Raw genomic sequence first — 15,986 nt, forward strand, 5'->3', positions numbered from 1 at the left:
GACTGATGAGTGGTGGAAAGCTCCAAGCAACAGCCTGGACCCTGAGGATGGGCAGTGATGGGTTTCTCAAACAAAAAGTGCTCAGCAGACACAGCAGCAACCTGCACCCAGTCGGGTTCCTGAGCCAGTTTTAAGGCAGAGTCAGGACTAACACCAGGCAATTAAAAACGTCAGTGATTTCCTCTCAGGAGAAGCTAAATCAGAGACCCTTTGGAATATTTATTTTCCTTAAATGCAGAACCTTCCCCAGAGGACAGGATGATGATTTTAACCTGCTGCTCCAGTATCTCTCATCACGTGCCCCTGGAAAGTGGGAGAAACAGCCTCAGGTTTGTGTAGCCCCACTTGGGCACCCCAAGGAAAATGCAGATGGAATTAAATTTGACTTGGTGAGTATCAACCATGCAGTTCTGGTGAAAGCTTAGGAGCAAAGGTAGGTTTTCTAACATGTTTCCGGATCTTTCTCATTGCTGCTGGTGCTGCAGCTCTAAGACATTCTCCAAAACTCTTTTCCCCAGCAAGGCCAGGCAAATGTTGCCTATAGGACCTTCCAAAGACTGATCCTGTCACTGTTCCTGCCTGGAAAGGGGCTGAAGTTCAGCAGCCTCACATGGACATTCCCAGCCATGGCTTTCCTCCCTGGAAACTCCTCCGAGTGCTCCAACTGCACCCACTCCGTGGAGCCCGTGAACATTTCCAAGGCCATCTTACTGGGTGTTATCCTAGGGGGGCTGATTGTTTTTGGGGTTTTGGGTAATATCCTGGTCATCCTGTCCGTGGCCTGCCACAGACACCTCCAGAGCGTCACCCACTATTACATCATCAACCTGGCTGTAGCTGACCTCCTCCTGACTTCTACCGTCCTGCCCTTCTCAGCCACCATGGAGATTTTGGGCTACTGGGCCTTTGGGAGGATCTTCTGCAACATCTGGGCAGCCGTGGACGTGCTTTGCTGCACCGCTTCCATCATGAGCCTGTGCATCATCTCCATCGACCGCTACATCGGGGTGAGCTACCCTCTGAGGTACCCCAGCATCGTGACAGAGAGGAGGGGGCTGCTGGCCCTGCTGTGTGTCTGGGCACTGTCCCTGGTCATCTCCATCGGGCCGCTTTTTGGCTGGAAGGAGCCGGCTCCCGAGGATGAGACCATCTGCCAGATCACCGAGGAGCCCGGCTACGTGCTGTTCTCTGCGCTGGGCTCCTTCTACCTGCCCCTCATCATCATCCTGGTGATGTACTGCCGGGTCTACGTGGTGGCCAAAAGGGAGAACAAAGGGCTGAGCTCGGGGCTGAAGACAGAGAGATCCCACTCCGAGGAGGTGACGCTCCGCATCCACCGCAAGAACGCGCCCGGCGGCTCCGCGCCCAACCCCAAGAGCAAGCACCACTTCTCCGTGCGCCTGCTCAAGTTCTCCAGGGAAAAGAAAGCTGCCAAGACCCTGGGGATAGTCGTAGGATGCTTCGTTCTCTGCTGGCTCCCGTTTTTTGTAGTCATGCCTCTTGGTAAGTAGAGTCAAACCGCTGTTTGTCTTCCGGAGCCGTTCCGGGCAGGGAGGGCTGTGCTGGTGGCTGGGTGTGGGGAGGCGGATCAGAAAAGCTCTGAGGGAACAATTTCATCCTGCAGAGCTGTCAAAAAACCAGAATGATCACCAGCACAAAGCAGGGAGCGTGAAAGAAGCTTGAGTCTCAAATGAGACCAAACAGCTCTGGCGATGAGAAACAAAATTCTGAAAAGCAGAGGGAACAATCTTGTACTTTTTCCACATAGAAAAATCCTCTTTGTGAGCTAGAGCAGGTGCTTGTGACCATCCCTGCGGTAGGAACAGGATCTTCAGGGGTTTGTGTGTTTATGTTTGCAGCCAGATGAGTTAAACCTATAAAAGGTCAGGATATAAATCCATTCAGGGTTGAGGAAGCTGCTCACAGATCCTCTGGAGCACTCTGCACTGATGATTCCCCCTCTAAGGAAAGGAAAAAAATTATCATCTTCCTATCAGGAAGCTCATCCTGTGAGATACCATAACTCCAAACAAAGATTAATCTTTTTAATCCAATTTTTGACATGACCAGTCAGGAGAAAGCACTGAGGGTCCTTCCAACTAATTTTATACTGCTCTGGTTTACATCTTTTCTGGGAACTCGTTGGACCCACTGGCCAAACACCATGCTGGCGATGAATATTTATTCTCCAGTTGTCATTCCAAAGAGGAGCAAAGCTGGGGATTTGTTCTGCTTTGCTGGAATATAAAGAAGTAATTAGAATTTTAATTAAAACCTTGCTCGGTTACCTTTGATGCAGTTGCAGGATGTAAAAAGCAGAATACTAATTTCATACCTATAGCTGAGGGACGTGGCTCATCACACTGAGTTGGGCTCTGCCAATAAACGTTGGGTTTTTTCAAACATGGAAATGAAAATCTGTGACTTGCTCAATTTCAGGGTTTTACTTACAGAAAGGGTTTGTGCTGTGCAGGAGAAATAAAGTCAGATTTTATGGAAGATCTAATTAGTAAGACAACAATATGGACAATGAGGAAAAGGTAAAGCAACTTTACCTAAACGTGAAAACAAAGATATGGGGGTTTTGTTTTCCCTTCTTTTTCTAAATTTTCTTTTTTCAAACTTCTAAATAGCTGTGCTTTTTCAATGAACCTCTACTGGTTTTACTGAGATTTATCAAGACACACAAAAAACCTGTTGCTAATGTGAAAAAATACAAAAAAAAAAAAAATTTCAGATTTTTTTTTTTCCTCTTGGTCAATCCTGGGAAGTGCTGGGTTGGAGCTGTTTCCTGAGGAGGAGCCCCCGAGGGCCTGACTGGTGCTGGCCAGGATGTTGGAATGCTGCTTGCCAGGGTGACTGAAACACACTCAAAAAAGGGTTCAGGAGAAGGAATTAAGCCCACTTTTTCATCTGCAAATGTGGGTGCCCACACAGAGCTGCTGTTAATAAATTTGCTTTGGATTTAAGAAATCTTCTGGGCTCCAGAATGGTTTTGCATCTTCCTTTGATCCCTTGTAAGGAAACCGGAGGTTTTTTCCTGTGTTTTTGGGGGTTACTGGGTTATTTTTAAAGCATATATTATAGGGCTTTCAAAACCTATTTGCTTCTTTTGTTTAAAGACAAAAAAACTCCAAACCTGATTAAACAGACAAGTGACACTAAAAAAAGTCGTCAAAAAAGCCAAGGACTCACATGTTGATGCAGAGCACTTTCCAAAAGACAACAACCACTCTCAGGTCTGTCCTGCAGCCAGGTCCAGCTGGGATAGGGAAGGGAAGAGCTCCTGACAGGATCTTGGAGCAGGGATTTGACTTCCCAGATGTAAAAACTCCTCCCTGTTGTAACCCTGGTGGAGCTCACAGCACGCCTGGCTGGGCAGCCAGAACCTTGAGCAGCTCTGCAGCTTTGTGGCCAGGGGACAGACCAAAACATCACACCAGATGTGGCCAAGAGAGACCAAAACATCACACCAGATGTGGCCATGGGACAGACCAGATGTGGCCATGGGACAGACAAAACATCAGACCAGATGTGGCCAAGACAGACCAAAACATCAGACCAGATATGTCCAAACCGTGGCCCCACCAACCAGTTCTGGAGGGATTTGGCAGATGTGGAGGTGCCACACAGGGACATCTCTGGGTTTTCTCACTGCCTCTGAGGGTCCAGCCCTTGCAGAGAAGTGGCAAAAATCAATTAGTGAGACGGCACAATTGAGTGTGTATTGAAAAAAGCAAAAAGGTTTTAATAAAAAAAAAATAATACAAAAACAAAGGCCAAGCCGAGCACAGTATGGAGACAAGTCTTCTACTTGCCACACCACCTCTAAAAGCATGGAGCACCTTAGTTCTTTCTCTGTAGTTCTTAATACTCAAGTGAGTTTTTTGACAACAGGCTTTGAGTTACGCTCTCCACGCCCAATCCATGCTCCTGTGCTGGCACTGAGCCAGTCACAATGAGAAAGGCACAGAACTTTCTAGTTAAACCTCCTAAAATACCTCAAGGTAAACTGAAACTCTTGCCCCGTGAGGAAACACCTGCCTGGGGGTGTGGGGTGTGTGCCAACACACATCACTTGTCGGTGGACTTGGATGGTTGGACAGAATGATCCAAGAGATCTTTTTTCCCAGCCCAAATGTCCTTAATTCCACGATTTCATCAGCCAGCCTGCTCCCAGTGCAGATTTCCCACGAGACAAGACACTCTTGAAGTGCTGCACAAAGCTCTTTAGATGTCTGTGCTCATCATTCCGTGCAGCACAACTCCCCCAAAGCTGGATTCGTTTCCCTGTGATCTACAGCACCTTCAGGATTTCCACATCCATTAAAACCTCCACTCCTCCAGCCAGGAACTGCATCCAAGTAATTAATTACTGAAAGATCTAATGAAGCGGGGTAGAAACCTTTGAGGTGTAGGTATGGGAAGGGCAAGAGGGAGAGAAGGATCTCAAGAAAGGCTCAATATCCATGTTGGCTGATCCTGCTGAAAATAACTGGGGAAACAACTGGAGTGTCCCTGCCATAAAAAAATTATCTGGGTTGAAACGGGGGTGTTAAAGGCACCAGTTTCAGTCTGTGTAAAGAATGTGTTTTGGGTTTTTTTGGTTGTTTTGGGGGGTTTTTTTGTTTTTTTTTGTTTTGTTTTGGTTTGGTTTGGTTTGGTTTGGTGTTCTTTTTTGGTTTTTGTGTTGTTTTGTTTTGGTTTTGTTTATGTTTCTGGGGGGTTTTTTGGGGTTTTTGTTTTGTTTTGTTTTGTTTTTTTAATTACTATCTTGGATTAATTTCCATTCCAAAGGCTCTGTTGGGCTCAAAATCCTTCAGCCCAATAATCCAACACACCTCCTTCTCACTTGCCTTGATGTTTGTGGGGGGAAAAAAAAACCACCAGGAAATGATAATCCTGTTGCAGGAAAATGAGTGAGGCTGATACTTGGTTTTCCTCTGCGTGCTGGAGCGTGAGCCTACTGCTCACAAAACTTCTGTAACACACTAAATTGTCAGAACTTTGGTTTCCCCTGGAAGAAGTCAGGTTTTCATCCCTGTGAGCAGAACCAAGCAGAGCCTAGGAATCAGTGGAAGCCCCAGTGAGGAAAATTTTCCTGTTACAAGTGACAGAACAGACCTTGTCCTGTAACTGGAAGATGTTGACGTGTTGTTCTGGGAATTCTTCAAAAGGTTTCTTTCCAGCAATATAAAAGACAGTGTTTGGAGGTTGTTTTGAGGTGAAATAGGCACAGAACTGATTGAAAAAAATGTTGAGGGTGTTGCACAAATGGTTCTAGCCTGGGATTGATGATTTATCTTAACAAATACTCAGAAGAGAACGAGTTCCCAGAGCTTTGCTTGTGGTCTATTTTCTATGGCTCAGCTCTGGGTGTAGGTGTTGCTTTCCAAAGCTGGAAGAAATAGAAAAGGAAACTCTGAGCTAGGAGGCCACAGGGGAAAAAAAAATCCTAGTCTGGGCAAGGGAGAGGAAGAGTTTCAGCATTTGTCAGTCATTCTTGTGATTAGGAAAGCAAAAAAGAGGATCTGCTGGAGGCTGTTTGTGTTTGTGGTGGAGGAGTAAATTAGTGTTGTGAACTGACACAAAGACTGTCAAGGGACTCCTCTAATCCTGTCTGCAGCTGCTTTCTGTTTACTATTTCGTGGTGGTTGTTGGTTTTTTTTTTTTTTTAACTGGAGTCAAAGAGAACCACTCTAACTTCCATTAGACATAAACCAGAAAAATAAAGTGGATTTTTCCATCTCTGCTGTTGACACAACGTGACCTCTCAGGGAGGTCACTTGGCTCAGAGTAACAATAGATTCCCCACATTGATATTTCAGGGTTTCTCAGTTAGAAATAGAGGGGGAAAAAAGATGAAAAAGTAGGGGGAAAAACCTCAAAATAAAGTCCCAGCTCTTTCTCCCTGCATGGGGAGAAAAAGGATGTTTGCACTCCTTGAGTCTCAGAGTACGAGAGTGTGTGAGATAAACCATTGAATGGGGAGAACTTTTGGGATTATTATTATTATTATTATTATTATTATTATTATTATTATTATTTAGGCTTTTAAAGTTTTTTTTCAAACTTTTTTGCTGGTCACAAGGGGCATTTTTCATAATGACAGAAAGTCACTGCTGTTCTGGGCTGATAACTCACCTAATGACAAAAATCCCGTGGACATCCCCGAGCCAACCATTTCTCCTCCATTCCCAAACCCTGAAAACGTGTCCCAGCGACTCAAAACACAGCAAGGGAGGGGAGGAATCAATCTTTAAAACCATTTATCCTAAAAAAATGAGGGAGGGAAGGTGGATGAGCTGTGCTGTGCTTTGGGAGCCGTTCCCATGGTGTCCTGTCACCTGTCACAGGAGCCTGTCCTCGGCTCAGAGTGTCCCTTGTCCTGCAGCCACCACCCTCAGGGAGCAGCAGGGTCACTTTTCACTGCCTCAAATGCCACAGTTTAGTTCAGGGGAGTGATGGAAAGGCCGTGGTGAGTTGTTCTCCCAGCCCAAATGTCAGGATGTGTCAGTTCCGCGGCTCGGATAACGCTTGGCTCTGGCTGACGGAGATAATTCCTGGTTTCCAGCTCCAAGGATTCCAAAATCCTGACAGACAACAAACCATGAGACAGCCTGAGACAGACCCAGCTCCTCAAACTATTCTCTGGTTGTTTGGGTTTTTTGGGGATTTTTTTGGTGGTTTTTTTAGTGGTTTTGGGAGTTTTTTTGGGGGGCGATTTGTTTTGGTTTTTGGATGGCTTTTTTTGGGGTTTTTTGTGGGTTTTTTTGATTGGTTGACAGGGTTTTTTTGTTGTTTTTTGGGAGTTTTTGGTTTAAATTTTAAAGGAAACTTATTGTTTTATTGTGAGTGAATGACTCCAAGAATGAGGCCTTCAGGGCAAACATCAAATATCTCCAAAATGTCAGCAATGGGATCCAGATCCACTGCAGCAGCAGCTTGGGCACTGGAATTGGAGTGACAATTCCAGTGATTTGTAAAACAATGTGATTATTGGGGTTTGCAAAACCTCAGTTTACCTTCCCATGGTTTTTTTTATCAACTTTCTAAATCTGCAGCTGCCCGCAGCGAATCTGGAAATAGTTGCTTGCTGAGACATTTGCCAGAAATATCATCCATCCTAAGTGGGTACAATATGAAACAGAGCATAAATTAGGTCTGAAATAATCCAAATCGTCAGAGCAGCGTTCCCAGGCTGACCCATTCCTGCTGCCTGACCTTTTCACCTCTCACCTGTGCCCAGACACCCTCCTGGTGCCTCAGAGAGCTGAATTCAGGGATTTGGGAGGGAAAACAAACTCTCTCCTCCTCCTGGGGCTGTTTTTTATGGATCAGGGATAGCCAAGCACAAAATCCTTCTCATTTTCCCTCTGGAACAGCCACAATATTCCAGGTCCTGAGGAGTCACATCTGGAAAGTGCAAGACTTCCTCACATCACTGCTTTTCCTGCCTTGGTCATGTTAATTGGATTGTGCAGAGCCCAGGATCATTTCCTACTGTCCAAGGGTTCCTTGACACCATTTTTTTTTTTTTTTTTTTTTTTATTCCATAAAAATTGCTTCCCAGAAGGGAGCAGTGAGAGCAGATGGGACGTGTTGGGAGAGGTCTTTTGTGCACAGCTGCTGAATGTCTGCAGCAATATATATATATTTTATATATATATTTATATACCCTTATATTTATAAATGCACTTTGCAGAGGGTGGGTTGTGTCACGACCTGAGATGCAGTATGGAACACTTGTCCCAGGGAATAAAGTTTAGAGCTAACCCTGGGCTTGGGAACATAAAATGCAGCACGTTTATCAATGTTTGTAGAGCCATGAAGAGGGATTTAAGGAGGCCCTGGTACACGGTTAATTCCCTTTGGGATATCAGGGCTGCTCTGTTCTCCGTCCTCTGGGTTTTTATGGCTCTGGAAGAGCTGCTGCCCTCTGGATTGATGGCACATCCCAGGACTTGAGTTCTGAGCTTTGCTTCCCTGGAACCCAGAGCATTTTCCTGTTTCCAGACTGAAGGGGCTCCAAGAGCTGGAGAGGAATTTGGGACAAGGGAATTACAGAACAAACGGGAAATGGCTTCCTAGTGCCAGAGGGAAGGATTAGATGGGATACTGGGAATGAATTCCTGGCTGGGAGGGGCTGGGCTGGAATTCCCAGAGGAGCTGTGGCTGCCCCTGGATCCTTGGAAGTGCCCATGGCCAAGTTTGACAGGGCTTGGAGCACCCTGGGAGGTGTCCCTGCCCACTTAAATCCCACTGGATGGGATTTAAGGTCCTTTCCAACCCAGACCAGTCTGGGATTCTCTATGGACACAGCCCTGATCTCCCCCAGGAGCAGCATCACCTTCACCTGACCCCTGGGCTCTGCCTCAGCCCCCAAATTTCAGCCAGACAAAAGAGAAAGAAGGTGGAAAAAGCATCAAACCCAAACAGAGCTGCAAGATTCAGTAGCAGAGATGGATTTATGGCTGACATGGATTTATAGCTGAGGTGGATTTGTAGCAGAGATGGGTTTGAGCAGAGATTTTGAGCTGAGATGGGTTTGAGCAGAGATGGGTTTGAGCTGAGATGGTTTTTAACACCACAAATGGTTCCTGGGTGACAGAACAAAGGGGATCTGATTCCCGTGGTGCTGGCAGCGATGATGCAGAGTAAACAACACAAGTTTTTACAGTCTGGCAGGTTCCAAAATCCTCTCTGCTGTCCGTCAGGGAGAACACTCACAGCATTCAGGGCTGGTTTTTAAACAACCCATAATCAGGCAGCTCCTGTGACAAATGACAAAGTCAAATTACATCTTTGAGAGTGAATTGGCACTTACTCACCAGGAGGGACGTGGCAAACTTATCTCTCAGAGCTGAAGAAAACTTCCAGCTGACAAACAGGAAAATAAACGATGAGGGGAAGAAAATGCAACCCTGACATTTCCAGGGATGAGTGATGAAACACTTAATGGCAAAAGATCTCGGCAGGCCCACGGTACATTTTATTTTATTTAATTTTACGAGAAGCAATTCCATTGTGCTGCCGACACTGGAGTGGCCTCAACCTTTTTGAAAACAAAGCAGGAATTCCAGCATCATTTACTCAATCCATGATTCAAAATGCATTTAAAAGAACCTCTTGAAGCTTTCTTTGCTGTTCCTCCAGCGCAGATGGCAGGGAGACAGCGGCAGGTGAAGCCTTTAAACTTTAATCAGGTTTGCCACTATTTACTATTTAATTCCTGGCAGACAGCGTGTAAAGGAAGATATTAACACCAGTGAATAGCACAGGGAATTCATTTCGAGAGTGAACACTGAATTTCTCAGCTGCTCTTCACCTTCCAGCTCTGCTGGAGGACACCTGGATGCCACCTGGGAGTCCACCTGCTCTGGGAAAATCTACTCTGGGAATGAGGTGCAATAATTGTGTTTTCTCATCCCTCCCTGATGGTGCCCAAGTGTCCAGACTTGAACTGGCAGCCACCAAATGGTGGAGGATTGAATGGAAATGCTGATCCCAGCTCTACACCTGCTCCCTCTGCAATCACATACACCCTAAAAAAGAGATAATTCACCACTCCTGTTTAATCTCATGATTAATTATGGTCATTGTTTTAAAAAAAACAATATAAAATCTTTGTTTTATTTCTCCTTTGAGTTCCTGTGACCTGAGCTGAGGGCTCAGCACTTTGCCACCAGGTATAAAAATGCCTCGTGCTCATTACCAAACCCATCAGCCACTGAGATTCATCACAACAACATCACCCAATATTAAAGGCTTATTAACTTTTTTTTTTTTTTTTTTTTTTTTTTAATGAAACCAAAAGTTTGGCATCAGGAAAAAAAACATTCCCAAGATTTTAAATCAGCAGGTAACTCATAACTCTATAGAAAAAGAAATTGGAAGAAAGGGACTTAGGATTCTGTAGGGGGGGAAACCATTCCTCAAGGATTTGGAAAATAAAATATTTTCCCCTTTTCCCTGGATACTCAAGTAGCCAACAGGAAAGATCAGGGAATATTTCTGAGCTACAGAGGTGACTGTGTGGCTGCAAGAGAAGGACAAAGATTCCTGTGGTCCCTGAGTGTCAAACACACCCCACAGGGAGGCTGGAGAGGGAGTTTTTACCACTGATGGCACAGGGGGAATGGCTCTGAGCTGAAGGAGAGTACACTTCGGTTAGATTTTGGGGAGAAATTCCTCCCTGGGAGGGGCAGGGATGGAATTCCCAGAGGAGCTGTGGCTGCTCCATCCCTGGAAGTGTCCCAAGCCAGGTTGGAGCAATCTGGGACAGTGGGAAGTGCAGAGAACTGGAATTTGATGATTTTTCCTTTCTCTTCCAACCCAAACCATTCCATGATCCTCTGGAATCCTCAGGGTGTGGTGAGGTCTGTAATAAGCAAATCCTCAGTGCTCTTAAAGCTCCTTCATTTTCTCCCACTGTGTGTTACTCCAAGGCCACACCGAGTCTCTGCCCTGATGAACCAAAAAAGGCTACATTAATAAATTAACATGCAGATCCCACCCCCAAAAAAGAGCAAGGGACAGACTCTGACACTGGCTGTTTTCTATTTTTATCAGCCTTTGGCACAGCTCTTACATTCCATCTGGAGGGAGCGAGGAGCTGCGGCAAACAGGAATTGTTATTGTTTACCCATTTTTACACTTGGCCTCACACAGCTGATTCCCCTAAACCTGGGAGTTAGTTCACCTTTTTTCTTTTTTATTTTTCTCTTTTTTTTTTAAATTTTTTTTCAACCACAAAATGGGAAATGCAGCAGCAGATCCACTGCATCGAAACGAGGAAACAAACCCAAAAAACCCAGTGTGATTTGGGCATTTCGAAGCCTTTGGTTATTTTTCATCTGCCAATGACTTCAGCCAGAAAGTTCTTTGGGAATGTTATTTGGTTGGTTTTCACTAAAGGAGAGAAGCATTAATTTGCTGAGGAAGAATTTTAAGTTGTGGATACGTGTGCTTGCTTGCGCTTCGGTACAAAACGATGTTTGTTCTCTTTTAGCAAAACCTTTTTGGCGTTAAAATCTGATTGATATTGATATTAATGACGGAACTGCTCTGCCTGGGCCATCCTGGGACAACCAGAAGTTCCCAGGGAGGCAACGAGCCCCTGTTTGGTGCCCAGGTCATGTCCAAGGTTGGAATCTGAGGTTGTGCACAGAGCACAGAGCTCCTGTGGCATGTCCTGCACTGCCTGGGGAGGAGAGAGCTTTGGGAAGGGCTGAGAGCCCCTAAAGAGGCTCCAAAACAGCTGGAGAGGGACTGGGGACTAGGGATGGAGAGACAGGACACAGGGAATGGCTTCTCACATCTGTAGGTAGAGCTGGGATCAGCATTTCCATTCAATCCTCCACCATTTGGTGGCTGCCAGTTCAAGTCTGGACACTTAGGCACCATCAGGGAGGGATGAGAAAACACAATTATTGCACCTCATTCTCAGAGTAGATTTTCCCAGAGCAGGTGGACTCCCAGGTGGCATCCAGGTGTCCTCCAGCAGAGCTGGAAGGTGAAGAGCAGCTGAGAAATTCAGTGTTCACCCTCGAAATGAATTCCCTGTGCTATTCACTGGTGTTAATATCTTCGTTTACACACTCTCTCTGGGCCAGGCAGGATTTTGGGGCATTCCCACACAGCCAAACCCACCCCAAGAACTGCTTTGGCCACTGGAGAGGTTTGCTGCACGTGCTGCAGCACTGTTTGACAACGGCTAAGGGAAAAGGCTGGAGCAGCTGAGCAGCTCTCAGATTGCAGTCACAGCACCCTCGGAGAGAATTTTCAGCTTTTCCTCAGCCAGGAGAGGTCCAGAGGACAGATCAGTCCCTGGGAAGCTCAGGAGCTGCTCCCAGACAGGGTGAAACTGCAGAGGATGATGGATGCATTTGTGCCTAAACCTTCCACAGTATTTCTTTCCACGTGCTTGCAGTTTTTCCAGGGGAAGCAGGAAGACAAAAGTCCTGTTTATTATAAATTCGACTATAAATTCCAAAACGTATTAATTTTGTTTCTGGGATATTTTTTTTTCTTTTTTAATAAACCCAAAGGTTTGGCGTCAGGAAAAACATTTCCAAGGTTTTCAATCAGCAGATGACTCATAATTCTATAAGAAAAGAAATGCCAAAGTGCTCTCTTTACTAAGGAGCCATCCAAGTTCTTGCTCTTTGAATCATCTTTGGAAGGTAACATTGCAAATATATATCAGAATTTGTGTGTATAGAGATAAATAGAGATTAAAATATAGATATAAATATAGAGGTAAATATAGGTATAAATATATAACTATAAATAAAAAGATATAACTATATATACACACATATATACATATGTAGGTATGTACATCTATACATCTTTACATATATATATAAAAATATATATATATTTAAAAAATATATATATATATATATCTCATGGCTGCCTAGGAGACCCTCCCAGTGTTCCTTGATATGAGAAGGAACCTTTCCTTTAATTCTCTCAATTTCAGCTGCATTCCACAGGGCAGAATGTGGATAATTACGTTTTCCAAAGGTGTCAGGGAATATCAGCACCCAACACTTCATCATTTCAAACACTTTTAACTGTAGCACAGTCAGCTCTAACCCCTCTTTCCTCTAACCCCTCTGAAATGGTGTGATTTTCTTGCCATCCGAAGCCCCTCTGATGACCTCCGAGATGCTGGTGTCATTTGGGTAATGAATCTGGAATTAGGAGTCCCTGAGGAAGGAATTCTTCTCCGTCCCTCTGGCTGTAAATGGGAATATAATGCTTGCAATTATAAAACAGCTCTCTTGAATTGATTTCTGATGGAACATCCATGTAATTGTATGACACCACGGATCCTGAAACACTTGTTCCTGCAGGAATTGCGCTTCCAGCTATAATTTTTTCGAGACGGAACAGAATCCTATTTATTTTTTTTCCCAGTGTTTTAGTTTCTTTGGTTACCTGCAATTCCTCACCGCCTCTGCCCTAACACTCTTTGCGTATTTTCCATTTTAGGTTCTTTCTTTCCTGCAATCAAACCCCCGGACACGCTTTTTAAAATAACATTTTGGCTGGGATATTTAAACAGCTGCATCAACCCCATCATCTATCCATGCTCAAGTCAAGAGTTCAAGAAGGCGTTCCAGAACGTCCTGAAAGCTCAGTGCCTCCTGAGGAAGCAGCCGACCAAGAAGCAAACCCCCAGCTTCAACCTCAACCATCCAGATGCTTGCCAGAGCGTGGAGAAGGGCAGAGGGGTGGTCAGGATCCCCGTGGGGTCGGGGGAAACCTTCTACAAGATCTCCAAGTCGGACGGCGTCTGCGAGTGGAAGATCTTCTCGGCCAAAACCGCCGTCCCCAAAGACTGCACGGCCGCCAAGGCCAAGAGCAAAGGGTTCCTGCAGGAATGCTGCTGTGCAGGCGCCTCGGGCAGCCTGGCCCACGACAACTGCAAGGTGCCCACCATCAAAATCCACTCCATCTCCCTGGGGGAGAGCGGGGAGGAGGTGTGACCAGCCCCTCGGGGGGCTGGCGGGATGTCGCTGCGTTTTTCGGGGAGAGTGGAGTAGGTGTGGTGGTGGCTGGAAGGAGCCAGGTGCAAACAGGTGAAATGGGGCCAAATCTTTCCAGGGAGGGTGTCTGTGAGTGGTGGGGGTCTGAATGGAGCCCCTCACAGACGGCGCATGGCTCCAGTGGTTGGTATTCTGAGGGTCCAGCGCCCGCCAGGTGTTTTCTTGGCATTTAAAGGCTTTCTCCCTCTGTTCTCCTCTTTCCAAGTTCCTGCTGCTCTCACTGAGGGCAGTGGAGGAGAAGGAGAGAACCACAAAGGGCCCGTGCTGATTTCAGCCCCCACACCCTCAGACAGCTCCACCTCCAGAGCCATTTTGTGATTCCACCCCTCCCCACAAAGCCAAACCTCAGCTGTGGATTTCAGTCAACTCCATCACCAAGGAAAACTTGACCCAAGTGACTGCACTCCACCAGGCTTCCGAGACCAAGGAGAACTTTGCCTTTTTGTGCAACCCCTAATCTCCACCCCAAACCAAATGAAAACTTGCATGTGCCCCTGGTTTGTTCAGGTGATCCCTGCCCCTCGATGCGGGTCCAACAAAACTTAGAACTCCATAAATCCTCCTCAAACAAAGCTCCAAGAGCTCCCTTGCATCCACCCTTTGGTTTTTCATCCTCTGAGCCCGTCAGGAACCTGCTGAGAGGCTCAGGGATTCCTCGCTCAGGTGCTCATAGCCGGATCAGTGCCACAGTCACTGGAAAAGCTGCAGATTTTTCTTGTCTCCCTGCCCAGTGTTTTGCTGCATTCCTTTATTTTTTTCCCCGACTCCTTCGATACCAAGTGCTTCTGTGAGGTCCTGGGTACTCTGGAGTCAGGAACTTTCCCCTTGTTCTGAGCAGGGGGAGTTAAGCATGTTAAAAGGCTTAAGGACGTCCATCCCCACGAGAAAGGGCCGTCCCTCGGGAATTTGGGAGTTGAAGCAGTTGGAAGCATGTTATATTTTAATACAGCTAATCCGAATAAATAAATAAATGAGACGGCCAGCATCTGGAAGAAACAGTGGGAGGAATTCTCTGTACAATATTAGAAATAAGCAGCTCTTGACATAACTCCTCCTTGAGCCTGCCAAGGAAGGATTCAGCTCCTTGAAACAACCCAAGCTCCTACTTTTATCCATGTCAGCTCCTGTGCTGAAGATCCACTGCCTTGGAAAGGGAAAGGGCTCGAGATAAGGGTCCTCATCACAGCACAGGGCCTTGAAACAACACCGTGGTGGTATTGATGAGAAATCCTGATTTATTTATCTTATTTATTTCTCTCTCACTCAGCATTAAGCTCCCAATGTCCAGAGGATTTGTCTCCTGTTTCTTTTATTTATGCACTCACAGGACACAAATCTGTCGCGTGATCCCAGTTTCAGCTGGAATAAGAAATCCACCTCACTCCCCGGGTTCTCCAGGCCCAGAATTTTGAAGCTGAAAGTGTGGAAATGCCACGAAAGAAAAGATTCTCATGATGCTTCAAGCCAAGAGCAGAAGGAGAAAAGCTGGAAATCTCATAAGAGAGTCACGTGAGGCTCGTGGCAGAAGGTTCCAGTCTCACAGGGCTCAGATACGTGGGACGTGCATTTGGACAAAACCTGAACTTTGCAACATTTTGGAGGGGAAAAAAAAAAAACAAAAACCAAACCAAACCAAAACAAACAAAAAAACCCCAACAACCCTTAAAATTGAGCAAAACTGGCAAGATTTAAAGTCTTCACTGCACACCCTTGGTGCCCAACCCTGTCTTCTCCTACGACCAGCACTTGTTTTATAACCAGTAATGTCCTTTTTGCTTTGGAGCTGGGAGATTTACACAGGGCAGCCGCAGTAACTGCAGATTTATTGAGGTTTCATGGTGTCAGGCAAGGAGTTGTTGTGGAGCTGCGCATGGAGGCTGCCACAACTGGATTAATTTAACTCCAGAGCCATCCCCATGCAGCAATACAACCTGACCCTGTAAGATGGAGATAAATAACTCAGAGACAGAGGTCGGAATAATGAAGTCTTGGTCTCATCTTCATCCTTTTTTTTACTTTTTTTTTTTTTTTGGTCACCAAACAGATGCTAAAGGGCCTTTTTGTGTCCAGTGACCTCAGGCTCAGGTGAGCCTTGTCCCAGCCATACCTCTGCTGCTGCCAGGTTTGGCAGCAAAAACAAATCTGTCATTTGTTTGGCTCCCTGAAGGAATTTCTGCAGGAAAACTCTGCCCCGTTCCCTTGCTGCAAGAAGGGTCATTGGCACTTGTCATCTCGGTGGATATTTGGACTGAAAAGTCTCAAAAACCATAGAAGGAGCTCTAGGAAACAGGGAAGAAAAAAAAAAAAAAAAAAAGTGCAGATTTTTTAAGCAGCCTGGGATTTTTTTTCCCGTTATTTAAAGTGGACTTGGCACTGGTGAAAGAGCTGCAGCCACAGAGGCTGGATGTGTCTGTCTGTCTGCAAGCA

The 15,986-nt window shown here is 45.7% G+C and overlaps 1 protein-coding gene across 1 annotated transcript; it reads left to right on the forward strand.

The window, feature by feature from the left end:
• Positions 1–584: 584 nt before the first annotated feature.
• Positions 585–13,499, forward strand: ADRA1A (adrenoceptor alpha 1A). Its single transcript, XM_066337304.1, has 2 exons — positions 585–1,503; positions 13,003–13,499. The coding sequence occupies exons 1-2, from the start codon at positions 627–629 to the stop codon at positions 13,497–13,499; spliced, it is 1,374 nt and encodes a 457-aa protein (XP_066193401.1). The 5' UTR covers positions 585–626.
• Positions 13,500–15,986: the final 2,487 nt, after the last annotated feature.

The sequence above is a fragment of the Sylvia atricapilla genome, chromosome 28, assembly GCF_009819655.1.
Source record: "Sylvia atricapilla isolate bSylAtr1 chromosome 28, bSylAtr1.pri, whole genome shotgun sequence".
Classification (NCBI taxonomy): domain Eukaryota; kingdom Metazoa; phylum Chordata; class Aves; order Passeriformes; family Sylviidae; genus Sylvia; species Sylvia atricapilla.